A 26311-nucleotide genomic window follows, 5' to 3' on the forward strand; every position below is an offset into this window, starting at 1 on the left:
ATATGCAGAGACAAGGCTAAGCAGGAAAAAACACACTAACAATGCAGATTCTGATCAGCATATTTTTAGTGAATCAAATCCAAACATCTATTTTGAATTTTGGCAGCCTGTCAACCTTTTTGACCTGTCAGCTTGGACATGTTTGACCATATCCTCAATCAACAGCATGCATAATGGTAAGAGTGAATAGGTTGGTAATGACAACAGCCTGCTGAGTTAGCTGTGTCCTGCAAAATGTTCTGTGATTAATTGATTCAGTAAGCCTGGATCAGAAAACCCACTCCTAAAATCAAAATGAAATCATGATTATTTACTACTTGTGAATATACATGTGATGTCTAACTGTTTCCATCACTGTCAGACTGTTCTTTGTTCTTCATTTTTCTTCTCTCTGTGTTTTTCATATTCAGCTTGAAGAAAACTCACTCTCGGGGGGGATCCTGTCCTTGTGAGGACAGCCTGACAGGCTGCGATGGTGGGGGTAAAGACCAGTCACGTGACCCGTCCCATCACACCCTGGGGTGGGACACTTGATCTCCCTCTTCTCTGGCCTACTGCTCTCTGGATACAAGAGAATAGGAGGGTAGGAGGAGAAGGAGGAGAGATAAGAGGAGACGGGAAGATGGGATGAATAAGGAGGACAAAAGCAAGTGGTTCATGCCATCAGACAGTCTGCTTGGCTAAGCATGAAATCTAGACATATTTCAGACAACTGTACAAAAGCAACACCATCTGTATCTGTTCCTCATGTCTTATGTATCTCTGTAAATGCACAATGTGATTTGTGTGTTTCTGTTAATGCTTTCAAGGATGAAATACTATCATATGTATGAAATATTACTGCTTTTTCAGAGTTAACCAGAACAAAGTCGACCCACTTATCCTGTAAAGTTAGATCATTTCCATCCCCTTGATACACTTATCTGACATTTTCAAGGATCTTGTTCAAATCTAAGACAAAACACCTGAAAATACATCAGGGAGAAATCATTCCACTATAATTTACACACAATTAAAGATGTCCACTCATCTCTTCTGCTGTTGGAGCTAGGCCAGCTAGTATCACTGGTGCTGGAGAGAGGAAAAAGGAGCAAGAGGCTGGTGTGATGCTATATTGGCCTTCAAATTGAATGTTAACGAGACATGCATCTCCTAATTAGCGTTGAGCTGAACAGGAACGTCACCACAGGAGGGAGTTGAGGCCAAGGAGAAGGCAACACTACCATGCATGTAATCACACTAGTGCTATACTGTGAGGAGCATGACAAGTGGGCAGCATGCCAACTGTACAAGGCTCGAAAAATACAAGGCTCGAACACATGCAGCACGTAAACAAACACTCCACCACTGACTGTGGAACAACCTGCACTCTTTCTCTCTCGTCGTTCTTTCTCCTTCTCCCTGACATGCTGTTGTCTCTCTTATGTTCCCTCTTGCTGTTGTCTCTTCTTGCTCTCTCCTCAAGCACTTCCTCTCCACTCTTCATGGAAGTCTATTCAGCTGGAACCACTTCATCCCCATCACAATGGAGAGGGGAGTATCTAAACAGAACTCTGTGACTCATCGCTGTTTATTTGGTACACTGTGTTCATTTGTACGCTCTGCACTAGGGATGCATGATAATGGACTTTTTGCCGATATCTCATGTGCCGATATTTCCAACTCATTGTGGCCAATTGCCGATGCCGATACCGATATATGCACATATTTTTTTCCAGCTGGCTGAAGAGACTATTATGCATGCAAGCATAGATTGTACTAAGTATGATCAAGAAAGACAACATATCTCTGGTCCACACTCTGGAGCAGAGGGTGGCGGTAATGCACCTAATATGCTAGTTGCCAACCGCTGGTATAAACCAAAAAGAAGAAGTTATTTTTTTCCAAACAGAGCGGTACATCCTGGCAGCCGAAGTGTTTCCTATCTGTGCAGCCGAACATAGCAGCTCCTCCGCAGACTGTTTAACCCGGTGTTTCCTCCACAGGCCCCACCCACTTCACTCAGCTGCCAGTCAGACCCACTGCTTCTTCCCACATTAACCTGAATAACATACCTTTGCTGTGCAAAGATGCTCCAGTTCAGCACGTAATAGCAGGGTGTAATATGCAGGCATGAACAGGGTACATGGAACACCATAATAATTTCTCCCGTTAGCTTAACAACAATCCTTAACAGTCCTTCCATGGATGTATAAAGAGTCCTTCAGGCTGTTACAACAAGCCAGCTGTTACATTGGCTAACGCAAGCAGCTATCTACTGCTGCTACTCCGCCTTAGAGTGGAGAGAATTGAAGATGAAATCTGGAAACTATCACTGGACCAACTCAATGTCAATATTGCATTCTGGTTGTTGATTGGTAAGGGAGGACAGCCTCCCTTGGAGCGTCATTTTATGTGTCTTGGCCAATCACAGATTAGCATGAAAAAAAATAAAATACATTAAGTCCAATGTAAGAGATCCCGCCCTGCGGAGGTCAGCAGGCACCCGTCCTCCTCTATCCCCAACTCCACCTCCACCAATTGCCCCCTTCACTCAAGCTGCCCGTCAGACCAGCTGCTTCTTCCCACTTCCCACTTTACACATGAATAACAAATCGGTGCTCGGTGCTCCGGTTTGATCCACATGGAGAGCCGAGGCTAATGTTAGCTGAGAGGCTAGCGGAGCGTTAGCCACAGCATGACCAGAGGGAAGCACAGCCAGCTAGCCTCCCAATTAACGTTAGCCCCGGCTCTCCATGTGGATCCAACCAGAGCACCGAGCACCGATTTGTTATTCATGTTAAAGTGGGAAGAAGCAGCTGGTCTGACGGGCAGCTTGAGTGAAGCTGAGCCTGCGGAGGAAGCCCTGGGGAGGGGGCAATTGGTGGAGGTGGAGTTGGGGATAGAGGAGGACGGGTGCCTGCTGACCTCCGCAGGGCGGGATCTCTTACATTGGACTTAATGTATTTCATTTTTTTTCATGCTAATCTGTGATTGGCCAAGACACATAAAATGACACTCCAAGGGAGGCTGTCCTCCCTTACCAATCAACAACCAGAATGCAATATTGACATTGAGTTGGTCCAGTGATAGTTTCCAGATTTCATCTTCAATTCTCTCCACTCTAAGGCGGAGTAGCAGCAGTAGATAGCTGTTTGCGTTAGCCAATGCAACAGCTGGCTTGTTGTAACAGCCTGAAGGACTCTTTATACATCCATGGAAGGACTGTTAAGGATTGTTGTTAAGCTAACGGGAGAAATTTTTATGGTGTTCCATGTACCCTGTTCATGCCTGCATATTACACCCTGCTATTATGTGCTGAACTGGAGCATCTTTGCACAGCATATATATATATATAGAGAGAGAGAGAGTACTGTTGTTTAGATAGATATTTAGATTCTATGCAGATTCTATGCAATACCATCAGGGAGGTGTCTGATCGGTCCCGAATTTATTCATGACATGACAATGACCCCAAGCATACAGCTGGAGTCATAAAGAACTATTTTCAGCAACAAGAAGAATGATGAGTCCTGCAACAGATGGTATGGTATGGCCCCCAAAGAGCCCTGATCTCAACATCATGGAGTCAATCTGGGATTACATGAAGAAGCACCTGAGATGGCCTAAATAATAAATCCACAGAAGAACATTCTTTCTCCAGGATGGTTACAACAATCTACCTGCAAGTTACCATGAAAAACTGTGTTAAAGTGAACCGAGGAGAACTGTTGCTGTTTTACAGGAAAAGCTGCTCACAGCAAATATTGATTTCATTTAGGTTTCTGCTGTTTACTCAACTTTGTAAGAAATTAATTGATAAATTAAAACAATTTATAGCAATATTTTTGTAAGCATTCTCACTTTACTTTTAGTGCCTAAAACTTTTGCACAGTACTGTATATATGAAGAATAAGCGCATTTTCCAAAGTGAATTTTTTTTTTTTTAATGCAAGAAACAACCAATTCAGTCTTAACTTCATTGTTTATTGTTTTGTTTTCTGAATTAGATTTTTCCCCAACACACAGTAACTTGTAACTTGTGAAATACAATCAGCAGGCGACTATCAAGCCTCAGATGTTGGAGTGTCCTTGAATTCATCACCATGTTTAGGTCTTTGCTTGTAGAAACACTTCAATGTGATGCTAACGCAGCTTAAAAAAATAATATAAATAATAATATGTTCATGATGTATTGCCTATCTCAAGCAATTTTTTACGTCTCAGTACATGCTGTAACTCTGCTCTCCCCTATTTGTTTCTTCACTCCGTCCTACCTTTGCTGAAGTAGCTCTTGCGGAGGACATCCAGGTGCTTGGGCCTGTCATCCATGGTGAAGTATCGCTGGTGGTGGATATCTGGGGCACAGCACAGCTCTCTGGGCCCGGCTGGCTTCACCTGCTCTGCCTTCAGGGCAATGGCTTGCTCCAGCAGGCCCAGGTTCCCTCGGGTCATGTCAAACATCTCTGACTCATCTGTCACAGTAGAACGCTGGGAAAGGCTGTCTTCGTCATCGTGCTCGTCATCCCCATCAACATCATCAAACTCCTTCTCTTCTGACTTATCGGAACGCACCTCGATAATGTCGGGAGAGGCTTTGTGGATTTTATAGTTCTCATCTCTGGTGTTGGGAAAGTAGTCCTCCAGTGGACTGGTCCTGTGGGAGCCGTAGCTTAAAAGAGGGCTGGCCTTGTAGTTCTGAAGTGGGCTTGGTTTATGAGAGTCATATTTGTCAAGTGGACTGGCTCTATTGACATTGTAGTTTTCGAGGGGACTTGCTCTGTGTGACTTGTAGTCCTCCAGAGGACTGGCCCTGTGGTCTTCAGACATTTGTGTTCCCTGAGCAGCTGCGGTGCTGGTGACGGTGCAGATGGCAGTTGGCACATCAGAAACAGGCAGAATGTGGTTCACCTCCCTGTGTTCCTCTTCATCTTTCTCCTTATCCTCTTCTGCTGGAGAGTTCTGCCTCTGCTGTGCTGGCACTGCCATCTCTTCCTCTTCTTCTTCTTCCTCCTCTTCATCTGTGTTTTGGTGGTGTTGGACATCTTCAGTGATATACTGGTGGTTCTCCTGGTTCATGTGGTTGCTCATATCTTCGTACTCTCTTTGCTCCTCTTCCACCTCCTCTTCCTCCTCTTCAGCCGCCTCCTTCTGCAGTACAGATGACTCTTCCGATACTTGAACTCTCTGTGTCACCTCCTCCTCTTCTCCCTCATTCATTTCCCCACCCTGCTCATCCTTTACTTCTTCACCCCCCTCGGCTGTCATAATGACATCCTCCTCAGTCTCCATAGCAACAGGCTGCTGAATGGCCACAGTTGGAGTATTGTTGTTGGTGGTGGTGTTGGAGACTCGGCCGAGGTGGAGGAGAGAGTTGGCCACCTCTTCGGCGCTCTGAGAAGGAGACTGACACTCCTCGGCTGCAGGTGGCGCCACGCCAAGCTCAGGCTCAATGATCACACACTCCTCCTCTGTGGAAACAAAGATGAAGAGGTCAGAGTGGTAACACAGAGGAAAGAGTTAGTCACACAGTGAGCTAAAGTGGCATCACTTCCCTGCCTGCCAAGTCACTTACTGTGAATTCACAATGAAGTAGAAACACCTATTGTGATGGAGTGTATAGATGTAAAGCAGCACTCACTCACAAAGTCCTAGTGCCTCTAGTGGTTGTTAGAAGGCATGGCAATTTATCTCTTGCAATATTAGATAACCATGTAAGGACTTCTTTGTAACTTAGTGTTTTTGTGTGTGTGTTTTGCTGGATTGATATTAACCACATTCCCATGATTTAATCTGTGCTTTTGGCCTTCACATATAGAAACCACTTAGCTCCACTCTACCTAAATGCTAGTGTAGTTGGATCGCAAATAATGTGTTTGGGGAAATTTCTTGCCCTATTTAAAGCCTCCCAGGCAGTATTCATTTGTAAGTTCTGTACCACAAATGAAAAAATATTATGTTCGGTCATACAGGTTATGGTTAAACTTAATCTTTATTGTCAATTAAAGGATACCTTAATCAAAGGGCTACAACTAATGATTATTTCTGTTACTGATTAAAGGAGCAGTTCAGTTTACTCATCAGGAGAAGTACCACTCAGCCTGTGAAAACAGCTGTATAATGCATTCTATGGCCCTGGAGGGAGCTTTCCAGTCTGAAAAAGTTACCCTGATAATGTCATAGTGACATAATCAGGGTCATCTTGGCTTATGCTTGAAACTTAACATTTTTAGGAGGTCTAGGGTTTGAAAGAGATGTCCATTTAGTAGACAAGGAGGGTCTAATGAAAGATGCTATTGGGTTGCATTACAGGAAATGTAGGATCCAGCATTTCTGGATCCATACAATGGACAAAAATCAGGATATCTCAGCCTCTGCTGCTTCGAATTTGACCATACTTTTTAAAATCTGTACCTTGTGAAGTGCAATTCTAAATAACTCCTACCCCTTTAATCTCACAATTATTTTTAACCATTGAATCCATAAAATGTCATAAAATACCCCTCACAACTTCCAAGAGCCAAAATTGACGTCTTCAAATTGCTTGTTTTGTTCTTTTAACACTCCAAAACCCCAAAAGGTTCAGCATATAATGAAACAAAACTGAGAAAAGCAGCAAATCTTCACATTTAAGAAACTGAAGCCAGTGAACATTTGGCATTTTTGCTTGATGAACAAATAATCAGTTATCAAAATTGTCATTGATGGACTAGATTATTGTTTTATCGTTTGGAATTAGTTGGTTCTTTTTCAAAATCATATGGACATAGAGAAAGCTCCTGAGTTTAGTTGGAGCAGACATTTCCTCACCAGCAAAGAAGAGGCAGAGATGAGGTTAATATTAGCTGGTTTGCCTCAATGAGAAGAAACCTACCTTCATCAGCTGCAAATGTGTATTCCTCTTTCTGATATGTTTCTTCTTCCTCCCTCTCCTCCTCCTTCTGTTGACTATGTGTCTCCTCCTTTTCTCCATTTGTCTGTCTGTCTTGCGTCAGGTCTTCTGTCATCTCTTCTCTCTCTTCCTCTACAGCTGGCTCTGTCTCCTCCTCCTCCTTGGTCTCTCCTCCTCCTCCTTTTTCTCCATCCTTCTCTCCCTCTCCCTCAGCCTCACTGCTGGCATCACTTTCTGCACTGAAGCCCTCGTCCAGGGCCAGTTTCAGGGGATGGGACTTCCTCTTGGAGGCTGGGCGCTCTGTTTCTTGTTCCTGCTCGTGATCGGCCTCTGATTCTTCTAGACGGCGCTTTCTGGCTATGGGGCAACCCAGAATGCTGATGGAGGGAAAGAGAAGGAGAGAGAATTGTGAAAACTTAACAGGGATGCAATTGGAAATCACATACTCACTCTAACATGTCCAATAAAACCTCATGCACCTCATCATGTCCATGACTGAGTTGAAGCAAAGTGATGGAGGGTGTGTGTGTATTTTGATATGAATAGTGATGAGAGTATGAGTCAACACATACAGCCTGAGGGGGGCGCCATGCTCGCTCACTCAGACATCAGAACCAATCTCAGCCAATTGACTAACGTTTAATGAACAACTTGTATGGAGAGAGGGGCAGGCGACTCAATGGAGGGTGAAATCCAATAAACTCCCTCTTACTCTCACCTGGGATACACCAAGGGAGATTGAGGGAGGATCTATAACCAAAGTGCATCTGAAATAGCCTGCTGAACAAATACACATGTAAACAGATAGCTAATATCTGCCCCTCAATAAAGAGGAGTCACAAGCCAGTGAGCTGCCTTGAGTCCCACAGGCTCTCTGATGGTGAACGGCAAAGATGAGGATTACAGCTGCTGAATAAAACCTGAAGAAATTACTTTTCACTGCTGCCCATGGAAATCTTTACATTTTAAGTTTATATTAAAACTTCATATCTTGTTTGTTCATTCTGTTCAAGATGGGGTTTTTTACAGTAGGTTTTGTACTAGACTATTTCTTGGCAAGGAGCAGCTAATGAATGGAGTCTTGTCGTCACCATGAAGTTGCCATGGAAATCACCACAACCAGCCAAGAAATTGTCCAGAATAGTCCCCCGTAAAACCACATCTTGTCATTTTTACACTTTGTTGTATGGATTAAACAAACAAGACATATCGTGTTAATTAATTAGCTTTAGAGGTGCTGGTAGGTGGATTTAAGTGGTTGTATCGATATTCTCATCTAGGTCTCGGCAAGATAGCAATGAGTGCATTTCCCAAAATGTCCAACTATTCCTTTAAACAACTGAAACGAAACTGGCTGTTTTTTCCATGAGCGGATGCTGTGGGGCAGAGAAGACAAGGAGAACAGACAGACAAAGAAAAAGGACAGACAGAGGGTGGGTTTTTAATCTGCCCTACCTTCTGTGTCGTGAGTATCTCCCACTGATATGGCCAGAGCCATTGCATCCAGGGGTGGGGCAGCTGGATGAGATGGATGGAGGTTAGAGATATGTTTAAGACATGGTGCATTTTAGTTCCTATGCAGAAGCAATGATAACCACAGGCAATACAAAAGTAATTTAAGATGAACAAAACAAAGAAGCAAAGACATGCAAACCGAGCACACATGTCACACAAAATGCACATGCACAAAGGCGCACATTGCTCACAGATATGTAACCCCCCCCCACACCTTCTTCCAACAGACACACATAATGCATGAATGCAGGTGGCAACAAGCTGGGGAGAACATAATATTGTGTGTCGTACATCAACCCTGGCCTATATCCTGTTACTATGATCGATAAGGATCAGCCAAGACCTGCTGTAATTTCCCCTGCTCTGCTCTCCTCACCAGACATCATCATCAGGTCTCCCTCTCTCCCTCCCTCTCTCTCTCTCTCTCCTCTGATTCAGGTTGCTACGACCCCTCAGGACGGCTCATTTCAATTCTCATTAACTTCCCCCAGCAATTGCCCTTTATTACTCCAATTATCCTTACTATTAATTTCACTTATTAAAAAATGCTGCATTTGCATTTTAAATGAGGTGGTTTCTGGCCCTCCGACTGTTTTTTTCCTCCCATGATCCAGACACCCAAAGGTTTTTTTGGAGTGCTGACAAAATGAGAGAGGATGCAAAAATAATTTAGAAGGAGGGGAGAGGAGAGAGGACAATGGACTTCATGACTAGCGAGGCCCTGAAAGGTGTAGCCTGGGTGGGAAAGTAAGAGGAGGACAAAACCGGGAAGGTAGGGCAAGAGAAAAACTAAATATTCGCCCCTCACCATCCTCTCTCCTTTTGCTGTATCCCTCGATCGAATTGCAAAATGATCATACGCCCCTTTCACTGCATCTACTCTATGTGTTCACAGCAGGAAATAGCAAAAGGCTATGATAAATCAATAGCAGCCAGTAGGAGGTACTGACCACAAGCTAAGAAGTGATGATAAGAAATAAAAAAAAATATATATATACAACATCATCTAAAGAAGCACTGATAGTGAGTCTACAAGTGCCGGGGGGTGCTCTGCCGTGTGCATAAAAGAACTTTCTGAAAGGGATTTGCACAAAGATGAAGGTGTTTCCTTACCTCAGCTCTTGTCCTACGAGCTCAATAGGAACTGAGAGAAGGAGAAAGGGGGGAGAGAAAGAGGAGGGTCAAGAAAGATACAGGGAGGCAGAACAAAGGTGAACGACTGCTAAGAACGCTGTGCTGCTAAAAGAAACTCAGATCAATAAATCACAAATGCATACGAATCCCACGAGGCTTCCTCATAGAGGCTTACACACTGCTGACTGTACAATCAGGGGAAACACCTACACACTCCCAAGCTCACATAAAAACACATACACATATCTACATGCAAACTTATACACATACATACACATGCTCACAAAGGCAAGCACAAAACAAACACTAGTATAAGTGCTGGCCTGCACAAACATACCGTATGAATAGGGCACACACACACACATAGGCAAACACAAAAGCATACAAAAAACCTAAATCGGCCAAAAAAAACAGACAATTATATGCAGACTTCAGCAATAAAACAGGAATGATTGTTGCACCTTATGTATCATAATTGGGAAAATATAAATCAAGCTCTGCTCACAAACAACACACACGCACAAACACACATATTGCCTAAATATCCTATTTTCATTCAGAGCAAACAAGAAAACAATACAATCCTGGAGAATTAAGTTTAGGCTCTGATATCACATGCATTAATCAAATGTCAGAAAGACCCAGCGCATACCAATACACCAAGAGCACGGGAAACACACACTAACATGCTGCACACACACATCAGCAATGTGTGTGTGGAGTGTTTCTCAGTCTTTCATCATGCAGTTGGAATGACTGGACACCTTCCTGCGCTCTGAACGCCCTATGAACTGTTGCTGTGCTGCTGCGCTTCTAAACATCAAACACACAAACACACACACCACACACACACATACACACACACTTGTACATGTATAAACAAATGAAGAAAGACACATGTATCAGTATGTATATATACACACACATACAATTGATCTGTATTCACATTACAACATGCACATAGACACTAACAGGCAGACACATTGTTCAAGATAGATTAGAGCTGCACTGATTGTTTTCATTATTCATTCATCTGCCAGTTATTTTCTTAAAGGAAGAGAGACAGACATTTGAGGAAATGCTCTTATTACCTTTGTTGCACAGACTTAGATGTCAAGATTGATACCATTCTTGTATCTGTACACTAAATATAAAGCTGCAGCCAGCAAACGGTTAGCCTATAAAGACTGTAAATGGGGGAAACAGCTAGCCTGGCTCTGTCTGTCGGTAACAAAATACACCTACCAACACCTCTAAAGCTTACTAATTAACATGTTATATCTCGTTTGTCTGATCTGTACAAAAAGTGTAAAAATGACAAGTTTGCTATGCTAAGCTAACCAGCTAAAAGCGATAACTTCCTATTTATCATACCAACATGCCAGTGGTATCGAATAAGCGTATTTTCCAAAATGTTCAAATGTACTGTATCTTTAATTAATCAATTCATGGTTTGGTCTATGAAATGTCAGAAAATAGTGAAAAATGCCATAGTCTAAATTGATGCTTCAGATTGCTTGTTTTGTCAGAAAAATGGTCCAAAATACTTTCCTACTTTCCTATCCTAGAAGAAAAAGAAGCACGCCAAGTCTTACCATCAGAGAAGCTGGAACTTGTGAATTTTTCCCACTTAGCTTTACTAAATTAAACATACACACATTCATATATACATACATATAAGCATGTACACACACACACACACAAACACTCATACCTTGCTTTAGAATATAAAGTTCAAGCTGCCTAGCTGACCTGTGGAACTGATGTTTTCATGTGAAGAATTTTGAGTGAATGTGTATTGAACTCTGTGTGTGTGTGCATGTCTGTTGCAGCATCTCTGACAGACAGGACCTGACATGACGCAGAGAAATGACAAACACTCACCTCTGATTCCCTTGGACCGAGTGCGAGTTCGCTTGTCATCACCCTCTACACTCATCTGGGATGGAGACAAGAGAGGAACAGACAGAAAGAGGAAACGGGTAGAGGAGAAAAGAGAGAGAGGGAGAAAAAAAGAGACCATCAGTAGTAATTTCTCAATGCTCTCAATATATTCCACCACACATCCAGAGTTAATCGTCCTTGCCTACCTGTGCTTCAAAAGAGCTGGTATAATAACCCTCACTCAAAATGTTCCCATTGAAACACACCAAAGGTAATAGTGACACAAAGAGATGATCATATCTTTAATTCTCGCCAAACAGCACTCCTTCCGCCCTCCTCATCCATCACTTTTTCCTCTCACCACAGGGGGGGAAAAACAACATATTCTGATGCTACCGTCCTGCTCACTTCATCAAAAGAAAGACAGAAATACAGACTTATGGAGAGGAAAACCTTCCCCTCCCCACCTTCACCCTCACCCCCACCTCCCATCTCTCCCTGTAATTTCCTGCACCTGAGTGGTGCGTATGATTGCACACTGTGCAGAGGCAACAGGCAGCGCCCGCACAGGGGCAGGGGCCACAGCCTTGGTAAGCAGAGGTACTGATAACTCATAACTATGCTGAATATAATAATATAGCAAAAACACAGCCACTAAAAAAACACTGTAATAACCCTTTTAAGAGGAGGACTTAATGTGTGTGTGTGTGTGTGTGTGTGTGTGTGTGTGTGTGTGTGTGTGTGTGTGTGTGTAGAGGGCATGCTTCGTGCCCGCTGCTACTCCTGGCTCGGCTTTTATGCCACAAAGGAGCAGGTGTTAACCCCCAACACACACGTGCACACACACACACACACACACTATATTGACCCTCAGCCACACCTCCTCAGCACTACCTCTCCACACCCAGCGCTGCTCTCAGTGCACTCTAAAGCTATCAGATGCTTTTTAGTCACAATGGAGCCATTAGCTTTGATTACTCAACTGTGTTTTCTTTTAATCACAGGTCTCCCCTCTTTCTCTCTGTCTGACACTTCCTACCTCTTGTAAACCCTCCCTCCAAAATTTCCCCTTTATCCCCCCCCCCCCCCCCCCCCCCCCCCTTCTCCTTGCCAAGGCACTTAACTGCTTTGTTGCCTGCTATAGTCAAGTTGGCACTGCCATAGTGGGATTCAAACACAGGGTCCCTGTTTCTCTTCTTCTTTATTTCTCCTCACCCTCTCTCTATTTGGCAATGCCCCTTTCCTGCTAATAGACTACTTATGAAAAGAAGGAGGGAAAGAGGGATGAGAGGAAGATGAAGCACGCTGTTGTTGGTGTTGTTAAGGGCTTTTCTTTTTTTTTCTTTTTTCACTCCAAGGGTGCGCTTCATTCATTAGTGTCTAGTGTTTGGCCGGAGGTACAGGTGCAGGCACAAGCCCCTCCCTTCCTGTGTGCAGCCTCCACCGCCTCAGCCTGCTCTTCTCTCTCTATCTCTCTCGCTACTCTGGCCTCAACCCTTTTGATCAAGCGCTGTTAATGTAGAAGTTGTGCAACAAGCAGCCGCTTTGTGCCCTGCCTGAAGGGAGCAGTTGACTCCTTCTGTGCTCCACTCACAGTGCTGTGTGGGAAGAGGAGCGGATAAGAGTGCAGTGAAGAGTTTTTTGTGAATGTGTGTGTGTGCTCCTTTACACAGGAGCGTGCCTGCCTGTGTATAGGTCAACATACATTTCCTTACACTCCACTGTATGCACTTTTATTCATGTGAGCATGTGTGAAAGGAGCAGTGGTGAAATACAACTAAGTATATAAGTACTGTACTTTAGTACAGTGTTGCTATTTTAAACCTCTACTGCACTACATTTCAAAGAGAAATATGGTACTTTTGACATACATACATACATTTTACACACAAAAATGACACATGATCAGTTTATAAAATATGATGCATTGTTACAGATTAAACCACCTCACAATATATAAAGCAGTTCAAATGAGCTCCACCTGCACCAGCTACAATGTTAAAATGCTGCTTATTGCAAGTGTATATAATAATATAACATTTAAAATTACCCCTCTCTGCATATTAAGTACTTTTGATACTTTAAATATATTTTGCTGATATTACTTCTGTGCTTTTATTTTAGTAACATTTTGAAAAAGAATTCAGAGTTGCTGCTGTGGCCCAGCAGTGTGTGGAGGCATGGTTGGAAAAAAAAAAAAAGAGTTAAGAAATTTAAGTGACCATAACTTGATGAAAAAAAGGGATTTACTGTCTGTATTCAAAACTGACTTGTAAATATGATTAAGAGTGGGAATGAAGGCTGAAAGTTGATGAATCAAATGCTAAAGTAGGTGGAAGTGTAGATAAATTGTGTGTGTGTGCGTGTGAATGAGACTAAAGCGCATGCTCCTCCTTCATGAAAAGATTATATACTATTCTATTACTCCCGTACTTTTTCATCCTCCTTCCTTTGCCTCCTCCTTACATTGATAGTCATGGATTGATGAAAACCTGGCCTGAAAAGGGCCCCTATTGCTTTCATGTTTGCGTAACCATAGTTACACACATTTAAATAGGTAAGCACATCTGAGTTCTCCTCTTGTTCCTGTCCTTTTTCTCAATTCCAGCTCATTAAATTTGTATGAACACAAAGTCACAGCGAGTGAATCTGAATGCAGCAAGGCAGGCATTCACCTGATTTTCATAATCTCTTTCAAAGGGCCCTTTTTAATGTATGTTCAAAAGTTGTCCTTTACCTTGTCATTTAATTAGACTCCTTCAACGATGCATAGGTAGGCCTGCACTGTACCAGCAATGTCTTGTGCATATCAGAGAGAAAGAAGGAGAGAGAGGGAGTGTTTCCGGGTGTGGGTGAATGTGCATGAAAGTGTGTGCAGCAGCAACAGCAGCATGTGCATATGTGTGTGTGTTTGTGTGTCTGTGTGTGTGTGTGTGTATGTGAGTGGGTCTGTCATAGGGTACTTTCGGGGACAAATTTCAGACTTAAGACTAGTTAATTGGGGACAGCTTGTCCAATTGAGGACGAAAGCTGTGTCCCCAATTGCTAAAATGCTGATTTTTGGGTCAGTGGTTAAGGTTAGGGTTAGATTAAGGTTATGGTTTGGGTTAGGGTTAGGCAAGTAGTGGTTATGGTTAGGGTTAGGATAAGTCTCCAAGAAATGAATATAAGTCTATTATATTATTATTGTATTATATCGATTATATATCTAGTCAACATCTGTGTGAGTGTGTGTGTGTGTGCGTGTGTGTGTGTGTGTATGTGTGTGTATGTGTGTCTCAGGGTGTAACTTGTGTGAAATGTGGTGTGGAGCAGCGGCAGACGAAGAAGAAAAAAGGAGGAGGAGGAGGAGGAGGAAGACGCGGCTCATCCCTACAGGCTGTGTTGTACATTATCAATGATGTCCTTTTTTGTGTGTGACGGTCGGTGCAGGAGGGCCAAGGCTCTGCTCTGCATTCTGACAGCTCTATGTAAATGGATGGCTGGGGGCAATGACTTCAGAGAGAAGGTCACCCTCCGTCCCCTGGTGCACATAAATGACTCTTTTATTCATTTTCAGGTTTACAAGAGATGAGGAAAGGAAAGGGCTTAAGGAGGGGTGGAGGGACATCAAGTTGGAAAGGAACGTTCACAACTGGTGACAGAGACTGACATCTCCAAAAATTACCTGCAGACAGTAGCTGCCAATTAGAGGCGAGCTGCACAGTTCTCAACAGGTGGACTATGCTGCATGGCCTCCATGTTGGATCAGTGCATGGTGAGCCCTTCCACAGTCTCACTTTAATAATTCACACAAGGCAGAGAGGAGTGTCGAGGAGGGAGGAGGGGAGACGTGTTTCTCACTTCATATGCGAAAAGACTGTGTCTGCGTAATGGGTCAGATGTGAGTGTGTGTGTGTTTATGAGTCATCCTGATGTGATTTCAGCATTCATAACTAAACATATTTTCTGCTCTAATCCTAATAAGAAGGTTCTGTGACAGGTATCACATGTGCCAGGCCGACAGGGGGCCGCCTCAGATGATGTAGTGTTTGAAACCGATGCGCCTCACTCTCTCTCTCTCTCTCTCTCTCTCTCTCTCTCTCTCTCTCTCTCTCTCTCTCTCTCTCTCTCTGGCTCCCTCAACAGCAGAAATCAAACCAAATCAATAAAAGTCATCTCTTCAGATGAACCCGAGCCATCAGCGGGGAAGCAAAACTACTTTTTACTGGGCCCAGGGGAAAACAAACCCTCTCCTCCTCCTCCTCCTCACCACCCCCACTCCTCTCTCTTTCAATCTCTCCTCAATCCCTCCAACTCTTTGTTGAGTGTCACAGTCAGTTGTGATGCAGGGGTAAGAGAGAAGGGACCAGATGTTTGCAGAATAGAGAAATAACCTTGAAATGGCAGCAATTTGGGTGAGAAGTTTCAGACTGAAGTACAAGAAGGAGGGGAAACAGGTTTGGGGGTTAAAAGAGAAGAAAAGATCTGGTAGGAGAGAGCGACAGTATTAGTCTACTCTGCTGATAAGGAGTAATATCATGGACAAAAAAGTATGAGCAGCTCAAGGACATCCTTTTGAATTTCTTTTTTTATTGTGTTTCAATACAAAAAAAAGTCCTGTGAAGTGAAGTGAACTCAGCAGTGGGAAAATGCTGAGCTGTGCCATGCTGAGCTTAACTAAACTGAAGTAAGCTGAACAGGGCTGGAGCAAAGGATGGGCAGGGCAAAGCGGGAGATTTAATGTGGTGTTTGATTTATGTTTTTCTGTCTGGCTTGGCCATCAACCCAACCCCCCCGCCCCCCAACCTCCGACCAACCCCTTTCCCCACAACACATACACACACGGAGCCTGCCTCATCCCTCCATCCTACCTCTGCCTACACCCTTTTCTACTTTCCTTGCTGAATTAGGGATTGGGGAAATGCCCAGGAAGCAGAATTGGGTTGGTGGTGGAGTGTGGGGGTAGCAGTAAATGGTGAAGGCTGACGGGGTGGGGGAGGGGGGGCCTTGTCACTCACCATGATTGGTCGACGGCTCTGCAGTCTCTGGGAGGCCTGACAGCGGCTGCTGGTCCTCTCGCCTCGTGTCCACCGCTGGTTCACCAGCTCGCCCCGAAACTCATTTTCTAGCACCGGGAAAAGAGGAAGCAAGGAGGTGGGATGAGGGTTAGGGAGGGAGAGATTTTACAATTGGGGGGAAAAGAAGACGATGGAAAAAAGGGGGAAGAAAAGAGAGTTGTCATACTAAATCATCAGCATCAGCACCAGTGGACAAAGAAGGGTCTGGATAAAGGAAGGAAGGGGAGGGTGAGGGTGCTACTTTGAGGGTAGGTTGGGGCACTCGAGCATGCTGCACACACCTCTTTATTAACTAAAGGAACAGTGTGTGCTTTACACACACACATAGGCATGGTTAAGTGCCCCAGCTGGGGTCCCTGTCAGTCTGCTATTAGAATCAATCAAATTTGCGCATTTTTATCAAGCTTTTCAGCATATATAAGCGAATGGGGGAGAAGGGGGTGTGTGAGAGGAGAGGGGGTGAGGAACGGTCAGTAAATAATGAATCATCCATAAATCAAGGCCCTTTTTTTCTTTCACTCTCTCCCCTTTTTTTCATCAAGGTAATAGCTCTTCACTTCATCTTCCTGATCGCCCAAGAGAAACATACTAAATCTATTCTAAATCTCTTCTCCTTTCTTCCTACTTGCTGTTGATGCTGCTGATGGAGGAGGTGTTAAATACAAAACACGGCGTTATCATAATAGTTTTTCTTTTCCCCCTCAGTTTTGAGTTCAGGGAGAGTGCCGAGTATTTTTCTATGAATGCCCAAGGCTGAACTTTTCAACTAGTGTAGCTTTAAGACTGAGAGACTCCGAAACATCCGGATGTTGCTTCCTCTCTCTCTACTCTTTTTTTTTTATGCACGGCTTAGCTGGTGCGGTGAAATCTGATTCTTTTTCGGAAATATATACACATCTATACCCTTTAGTTTTCAACCTTCATATGGATTGTGCATCTCTGCAGAAGGCAGCACAATGCTGTGAAAGAGGAAGCGCCCTTGAGTTTATAGCGACTCCTCTTCTGTATGGGCTACCTATCTGTCTGGCGGTCCTCAAGAACTTCATAGAGAAAATAACACTCAAACAGACCAAGGTTTGGGTCAGCGCACTCTGAATCCACTCTATTGAAAATGTAAATTGAAGCAGCAATATTGTGAAAGAGTAATCATTCACAATTAATCACACAGCGGGAATTCAAGGCGAACTGTTATAATTATTTGAATTTTTTATATAAAAACTGAATATTCCAAATTTTTTTAATGATTCCAGTAATAAAGCACTTATAAAGCTGTAAAACACTTTGAGCTGCATTTTTTGTTTGAAAGGTGCTATACAAAGTTATTATTATTATTTATATAGCACTTTCAAATATTATGCAAGAGAGGCAACAAAACATAAACCTCTTTACACTTCAATGTACGTATAAATTCCTGGCCTTTGTAGGGTGCAAGTTGCATCTGTCCATCTATTATCTTTACATTTTCATCTCTCTTCATGTTGCTTTCAAAGATACAGTGAGTTATTTCCCCTGCACACACTGTCCTGGGCATGAACCCGCAGTGCAAGGAGGAAAGTGCACACTAAAAGCAAACAGTTAAAGAGACAACAAAAGGCTGCATGCCCGTATTTGAGGGGCCACAAAGTGGACAAGCCCTACCCTCCACCTGCCCCTCCTCCATCAAACTCCCCACTCCCTCTCCGCACCCATCCCTACTTTGCCCATTACATGCAAACCTCGCCAAAGCCCAGCCAGCACTCTGCAAAATGCTTGTTTATCAACTTTCACTCCCCCCTCAGCCGAGAAGTGATTACAACAGCAATACTGTTGGTCTGCATCTCTATCTCTGTCTCTCTGTCTCAGCTATTTCTGTCTCCACACATGCACACACAAGCACGCAAACTCTCTTATTTGCTTTTTGAAAAAATGTTTTCCCCTCTCCATCTTTTAAAGTGAAGTGAAGTGAAGTGAAGTGAAGTGAGCATCCGTCCTGTATTGTTAGTTTGGGGGCCAAGGAGCTAAGAGTCCTTCCTAAATGCCAAATATATAACAGCGCTCTATTAGGACACGTTGCCTCCGGCCATGTATCAGTGTCCCTGCTCACTTTGTTCAGTCCTGAGCCACTGCTCCCACAGCAGAGAGAAAAAATACAGCTGAACATTCTGCACTAGATATCTGATTGTTTGGCTTTATCAAATCAGGTAATTAATCATAAAAAAGGGTAGCTAAATTGACCCTTCTACGCTTTCATCTGTTGTTTCATGTGAAAACCTGAAACATCTGGATTGTTCACAGATGAAAAAACAAAAAGTAATTTGAGCCTCGTCTACTTGGGATACTTACTCTCTTTGGATACATACTCTCTTATTCTTTGATAAGATACTGCTCATTCCCACCTAAAAGACTTGCAGCTTGTTATTTTGCAGTGAACACTGGAGAAGTACTAGACAATTAACCATTCACTGGGGAGGTTTGGTTAATCAGAGGCGAGGGGGGGCATGGGGAGACAGATGAATGCAAAATGAATGGATTAAAAAAATGTATTTTACTGCCAGGATTCTGTGTTTTTCAAAGCTAGCATTGCTCAGAGCCATGTTTAAAATTCTTTCTTCTTTTCAGCCAAAAATCACAAAAAAATTCTAAAAATAAAACATTTAACTTTTAAATTGATACAAAAAATTGAAGGCTTAAGTAATACTATTACAGGCCTGTGGCTTACTGTACTGGGACAATGAAACAAAGAGGCCTAAAGCTATAGTTAGATTAGATACCAGGGTGAACTGACTATAACAGTATTAGTGTATATACAGGGCCAGGGCCAGCTGTACACTCCTGCTCCTGTTAAGCAGGATTTAGAGACAACTTAGTGTGATTACAGCAAGCCAGGCAGAAGAGACACAGAAATCAAAAGTTGTGGAGCGGTACAGTCTCTCATTACTCACTGGTTTCTTTGTGTCACATGACAAAAAACAGTAACCAGATTATCTGGCAGATGTGGAAATTGGATTGGTGATGTATAGATAAGCAAAAAATAATAATTCAGATAAGTCTGTCAAAATCTTAATTTGCTGTTTAAAACATCAACGTGAGTTTTTACATCGCAGCCTGAAGGTCAAATAAAAAAAGAGCAGGAGAGGTAACTAAAAAAAAGGCATCACGACAAATGCATAGTCTTATCAGTTATGGGATGGGAGTTTAGGGGCTGGGGTGTGGAAGGGAAAGGCAGCACCATGGTAACCAGCTTTTGGAGGAGCTTCCCTGAGGGCCACCCTGACCTCAACATCGGAGAAACAACACAAACGTGTCACTGCTGCTTATAAAACATAACGCCAGCTGTGTGGCTCTGTGCACCTGAGGAGTCCTCCACCTAAAGCTGCAGTTTGTGATGTTCTCAACACTTTTGCATGTCATGCTCCTCTCTCTGCCCATCAGAGAATTATGCATATTTGGCTTACTTTTTAATTAATTTTCTTTCTTTTTTTTTAACTTATTTATTTATTTATTTATTTTCCCTTTTAAGGGCATGAAATTCATTATTTCCAGGCTTTTCATTTTAAATGCCTCCTCTCCATTGAAAGCCTGGCCGACCCTGACCTTTGCTTGTATTGCTTAGATTTCTGATAGGCTTTGAATGAGGAGGGTGCAATTTGGCCCCAGCTGCTCCTCCAACATGTTTATTACACTCCCTCCTCCGGCACCTGCTGTCTTCACCATCGGCTATTCAACCCTTCATAAATAGAGGGTAACTAAAAAAACAGAAGCAACTTCATATCAGGGCCTGTGCTGCATGCAGCTCTATAGCCTCTACTGACAGCATAAGGCACCAATAACCTAATTCTGTAATCCCCTGAAACTAGGCTACATTTTACAGAAAAAGTAAGCAAAAGAAAAACAATAGGTGTTTTATCACTTTTGCCCATGATGCATTAAATTTTGACCTTATTCATTCTACATTATAAATAGACTCACAGCTTCACTCTGAGTAACGGGTCCTTCTTTACATTTTCACAAGCTTCATTCACTAAATAGCCTAAAAGCTTTAAACATAAGTACAACTGCAGACTCTATTTTACAGCTACATAGCCTAGCAGAGGTTCGTTTTTGGATTTTAAAAGCAAGCAAGTCAGTGAATCATCATCATACTTTCTACCATTAACAAAAAACACATAAAACATTTATTAATCATTTACCATAAAAAGATTTTTTTTTCTCCTAAATAGCCAAACTTGCATTAATTGATACCGTGTCTAAAGCTGGAAGCATTTCGAATACAAATATAGGGGAGTGAAGCAAGTTTACCCTCAACCTCCTCCGTGCTCTTAACCCTAAAAGATTTTCAAACCGGATCATCTAAACTAACCGCTGAAGTTTCTCATAAGAGCAGCGCTTCTCCGTGACCAAGCTACATTGGCGGTCCTACTGGCTGGTACAGCGGGAATGAGAGAGAAAAACTTAAGGGGTGACGCCGTGTGTATCATCATCCCCCATCTCTTTCCTCCATCTTAGGACGCAGGTGCTTTGACAGACCGTGAGGCGCACAGCACATTACGTGGCCATCTAAGCAAAGCAAGAAGGGGGGTGGGGGTAGTAAAGGAAAACACAACGCACAGGCTCACATTATGCACCACGCACAGTCTCGGGCAAGATGATGGCTTCAAAATTCCGGCGAAATGTGTAGCTGCAGCCTGCCTTCCGATGCCCGGTGTTTATTTCCAGCGTGCTTCTTTTTTTTAATCTGCTCACCACTAAAGGCGGCTGACATTTGAAGAGAGCATCTCTGTTTTTGCTGCAGAGGATCAAATGGCCAACCCCTCCCTCCCTCTCTCAAACACACTCACTTCATCCTTCCATCCATCCATCCATCTGTCCGTGCACACACACACACACACACACACACACACACACACACACACACACACACAAACACACACACACACACACACACACACACACACACACACACACACACATACACAAACGCCCACTGTAACATCATAATAACACAGCAGAAGCCATTCGGTCAGCCAACTCTCCAGATATACATCACAGTTTGCGCTAACAATCCACAAACAGAGAAATGTGACTCGTATAATGTGCAGTAGTGTGTGGCGAGTATACAGTAAACGCCCCCCCCCCCCCCAACCCAACACACACACACACACACACACACAACCACACAGATGAACTATCCAGCAGAAGCAGAGTGATGAGTGGGTAAACACGCATCTCTGAGGTTCCGAGAAAGCGCCGTAGTTGGTTTATTCCCACTTCTTATTAGGCAACGATGTTAATATGAACACTTGTGAGCCAAAACAGCGTCTTCTCTATTTCCAACACTCTAATCGATGCGTTCTGAAAATGTTAATAAACCGAGTAAACAAATCCACACTTTAAGAGGAAAAACAGATCAAAGTGTTGAGAGATCGCAGCTATGAGTAAGTTTTAATTCACATTAGAGAAATAATAGAAATACAAAAATGTAAGGAAAAACACTTATCTCGGTCAAATCACGCTGTTGGTGATGCTTTAAAATACTGCGCGGATGCGCGGAACATGCGATAGATACATACAAAGTAATGCATAAAAAGAGGCCTGATAATTTTCGATTAATAATAAAATAATACAAATTATTTGTAACCTGCATCAAAACATAATCACCATTTCTGATTACCTGAATTCAATTATACTTCCTTTAGGGGGCTTTGGCTCTGTGTCCTCGCTGTTTTGAGAGTTGCAGGTCGCTGTCAAATAGTTTGCTTAAAAAAAGATATCCCGAGTAAGGGTTTCAAAAAACGATCATCTATCCCGTTACAAATGCCCAGATGTCGTAAATAATAAGAGCGAGCAAAGGTTTCCGGGCGGCCTCTCCCACACAGCGCAGCGGCGCACGGCTCCGGATCGAGGCGTTAAGATGTTACTTGTTTGTAAGCAAAAACATGGCTTCATTTGCCTTTGTCAGCGAGAAAAAACGTAATATTGACTTACCTTTCCCTCATGAGCCATTGTACCCCCCTCCATTTCCTCTCCACTCCCCGCCCCTCCGCCCCCCACCCCATCCCTTCCCTCCGCCCTTTGCCATGACATCACGGAAGCTGTAGTAAAACCTCCAGCATCAGATGGGCAGGGCTTGAGGTCCCCCCTTACTACACACTAAGTCAATGGGCACATGTACACACTCCCTCTCCCTCCCTCCCTCCCTCTCACTCTCTCTCTCTTTGACTCCCCTCACTCCCCACCCCTCCACTTTCTCTCTCAAACACATACATCATCTGAGCCAATAAAGCTGACAACTTCAAACTACAATTTAACATCATCTCTAACATATTTTTTTCTCCAAATATGAAAATAAGTTCCCCCGAGCTGCTTCCCTCTCCAAACATTTCTAACATCATAAACAGTCTGCACATAGTCAGTAAGAAAGCATCTCTGCGCCTCTGGGCTCTACAGGACGCAGCCAACACAATATGACACATCGGTATAAGCTCATATTTTATACATTTCACCCGCTGACAAGTTCTTGATGTTCCGCAAATGCATTATGGAGGTTACAGCTACTGTAATCCTTCAACCCCCCACGCATCCTGGGAAGTGGTACCGTCCAATAATTCATTCAGGGGACATTTTTTTCCTTCCAGGACTCGGAATTGATGTAGTAGTTGTATGCAGAGTTAGTATATGCGCTGTGCACTGACAGCATCTGATAATTCCTCCGTATGGAACGAAGGGGTTTAACGACATATAAGCACAGCGGCAAGTCTCCAAGGCAGCTTTACTTAAAATTATTTACGCTCTGGGGAGGTGAGGGAATGAGAGTGCGATATTAATATGAATTATCACAAGGGGGAAAATGCTACAGACAGACAGTTTTGAAATAATATCAGGTTGAAATCGTGTGACACTCGATTGGACGCCTGCAGGAGTTTGAAGCAGAGTGATCTCTGTCACTTACAGATTTGTTGATACTTCTGAAGGCACATTGAGAGAATAATGCCAACTGTCAGTGCAGCTCCAAGCAACAAACAGCCAGTATTAATAGTGCAACTTGGAGTCACTCCCAAATGTTGCTCACACCGGTTTTTGCTTTGTTGTTTTGAAACCATTAGTGGAAATGACAACCATTCATTACAAGCCATTTGAGAATAGTCCCCACAAATGCCATCCTTTATCTGCTGTCTCCACGCCGCGTATGCAGGGAATATTCAAAAAGCCCAACCTTCAGCTTTCAGAAATTCTATTAAATTCTTATCTCTTTGCAGCAGGCTCTTTTTGTGCAATCCCATTGTTATGCATTGGAGCTGAAATCAATCACCGGCCGTGCACGCCGCATCAGTATGATTTCAGACTGTGGGTTCGGAGGAGAGAGGATTCGCACAACAACAGTGTCGACAATCGAGTAAACAAAAGAATGGGGGGGGGGGGGGGGTATGAAAATCCCTGATCTGGCGGGGATGGGTGGGGGTTAAGTGAAAAGTTGGGCCTATAGGTCAGGTGCGGATGTGAGCAGAGAGGCCACCAGCAGGGGTCGGAGGTCAGAGTGAAACATATTTCTCGAGATGGTAGAGAAGAAGATAGAGAGTAAATGTCGCACACAAACCTGTAATATAAACTTAATATAAACTCATATTGTTATTATTGTTCCCTGCTGTGTGATTTCAGGACTGCGGAAAGCTCCAAAGTGCTGTGCTAGTGTGTGTGTGTGTGTGTTCAGCACCGTGGACAGCTCAGGCCTGCTGTGGCTCTCAGGCCTGCACAATACCTTACATAAGCTTATTGTTGAGGTAACAAAGGCTTTTGTCTGCACGCTGTTCTCGCTAACTATCTGCCTCATTAGGTGTAGCATTAGGCTTAGTTTAATGACAATACACAAAACTATTTTTGGAAGTCATTTCTTTTTTATTTCTATAATCTACCCACTTGCTTAACGTAGTTTCACTTTTTAAAAACATTTTATTTGGAAGGATAAGACGCGTAGTTAACCAGCAGCTGGAATATCAGCTGGAAAACTTTTTTTTATTTGTTTTTACACAGTTTGTGTATTCTGTGGTTCTAAATTAAAACTTACCCAAATCCACTCAGCTAACTTGACCGTTCCTTATCAGTTTAAACTAAATTAAACTAACTGAGACCAAACTAAACTAACGTTAACTCTTTTATAAGCTTGAATAATTGTTTTTTTTACAAAACCAAACTGAAAACTAAACTTAAATAAACTAATTTTATTCCTCGTTATAAGTTTGAATAATAGTCTGTTACTGTAATAGACTAAATCCAAAGAAACACAATTCGCATAACCCACTTTTATACGCATGGATGGTCTGCTAAACTAAACTAACCTGAACTCATGTTAAACTGAACACAGTTGATCCACTACTATACGCCCAAATTGTTTCTACTAAATAACTTAAACTTTCTCAAAACAAATTCCTTGATCCTTTATTATAAGCCTGAATGGCTAAATAACTGGCTTCCACTGAATTAAACTACCTGAACTCATTTATTCCTCATCATTGAATAAAATACAAGGGAAACAAAATTAACTTTTATAAGCCTTAATTGTCACTACTCAACTAAATTAATCTAAATTTAACAATGATTAATTATTCTAAACTAATCTAAACACTTAATTATTTCAAGATTCAACTTCACTATTTTACCTTTTATTTTAAAAGGATGAGACTCTATATTTACCCAGCAGTTGGAAAACTTTTCCTTCTGTTTTAACAAAGTCAATCTGCAGATGCAGATGGCACAGAAGCCTGCAGGACTTTAATGGTCACGTCACTCCAGACTAGGAGCTGTATGGTGGCTATATTATGCGGAGCCGGGCTGTGTAGGCAGCCAGTATAAATATTACATGGGGCAGCAGCTGACTGAGCGCTGAGGTTGGGACCGGGGGAGGCCCCTATAGTCCCTCGACAGATGGAACAAGCCGGCAGACCAACACAACAAAAAAGTTTTTAATAAGCCCGCAGCTTGGCATTGTCCCCACGGTACCGGGGCCACCCGGTCCCCTAGGGGACCAACTGTCCTTTGTCTGGCCAGCTTTTACCACGGGGGTCGAAGTTTAGTTCGAGTTATAGGCTGGAGAGAAGTTCACAAGTTTATTTAGAAATGTTTGTGTCGGATGAATTCGGCCGGCAGCCTGTTGTTGGCACAAAAGTTTTAAAGTTACAGCTGGTGTGACCAGACAGAACTATAAGCCTCTTTTAATTCCGCTCAGCGATGGATACAATGCATTTTTTTTTTTTTTTTTTTTTAAAAAGCTTATATTTTCATCATAAACAGAGTTGCTGACTCGCGTGGCCAAAACTTTTAAGATTTAGCTCTGTGTAATATTTATCTGCAGTACGTCTAATTAAATTAGAAAATTCTCAGCGGCGTCAGTGCAAAAGCGGAGGCAGAATAAGACATAGTGTCATTCTTAAGAGAGACGCAGATGCCGAAACAGAAAGTTCATCTTCTAAGTTGCTGCTGTAAAGTCAAAAGAAGTCAGTGATACGAACCTAGAAAAGTGCGACACAGCTTCATCCTTGCGGTCCTCCTCTCTGTCTCTCTTCAATCCCGCAGCGACCCCCAAGTGCTGCTGGCAAATTTACTTCTGTCGTACAAAGTTCCTCAAACTTTAGCTCAACTTCCCCGGCCGGAGAGAGGAGGGCTGCTGAGCGGGACGAGCAGTTGATTGACACTCTGGGAGAGCCAATAGCGCGGCGCAGTGTCCTACTGCTGCCGGGAGCTGGACCCAATCCCAGCCTTTCAAGTCTCAGCTTTCAACAACAATAGCCTGGCCAGCAACAAAGAGCATCTGCCGCGCCCGGCAACTTCTCACACTCACACTAAGCTCCCTCGGCAATCTGATATAAACAATATA

General features: G+C 43.1%; 1 protein-coding gene across 3 annotated transcripts in view; it reads right to left on the reverse strand.

The window, feature by feature from the left end:
- The window catches only part of myt1b (myelin transcription factor 1b), a 43209-nt gene extending 17145 nt beyond the window's left edge, over positions 1-26064 (reverse strand). For all 3 annotated transcript variants that reach the window (XM_042410387.1, XM_042410386.1, XM_042410385.1), the window contains exons 1-8: positions 25947-26064; positions 16405-16511; positions 11405-11459; positions 9500-9530; positions 8327-8389; positions 6854-7248; positions 4257-5450; positions 427-561 (exon numbers count right to left, since the gene is read on the reverse strand). In XM_042410387.1, coding sequence (XP_042266321.1) covers positions 427-561; positions 4257-5450; positions 6854-7248; positions 8327-8389; positions 9500-9530; positions 11405-11459; positions 16405-16511; positions 25947-25971 — 2005 coding nt within the window. In that variant the 5' untranslated portion in view covers positions 25972-26064. The remainder of the gene's footprint in view (positions 1-426; positions 562-4256; positions 5451-6853; positions 7249-8326; positions 8390-9499; positions 9531-11404; positions 11460-16404; positions 16512-25946) is intronic.
- Positions 26065-26311: the final 247 nt, after the last annotated feature.

The sequence above is a fragment of the Thunnus maccoyii genome, chromosome 4 (genome assembly GCF_910596095.1).
Source record: "Thunnus maccoyii chromosome 4, fThuMac1.1, whole genome shotgun sequence".
In the NCBI taxonomy this organism is placed as follows: domain Eukaryota; kingdom Metazoa; phylum Chordata; class Actinopteri; order Scombriformes; family Scombridae; genus Thunnus; species Thunnus maccoyii.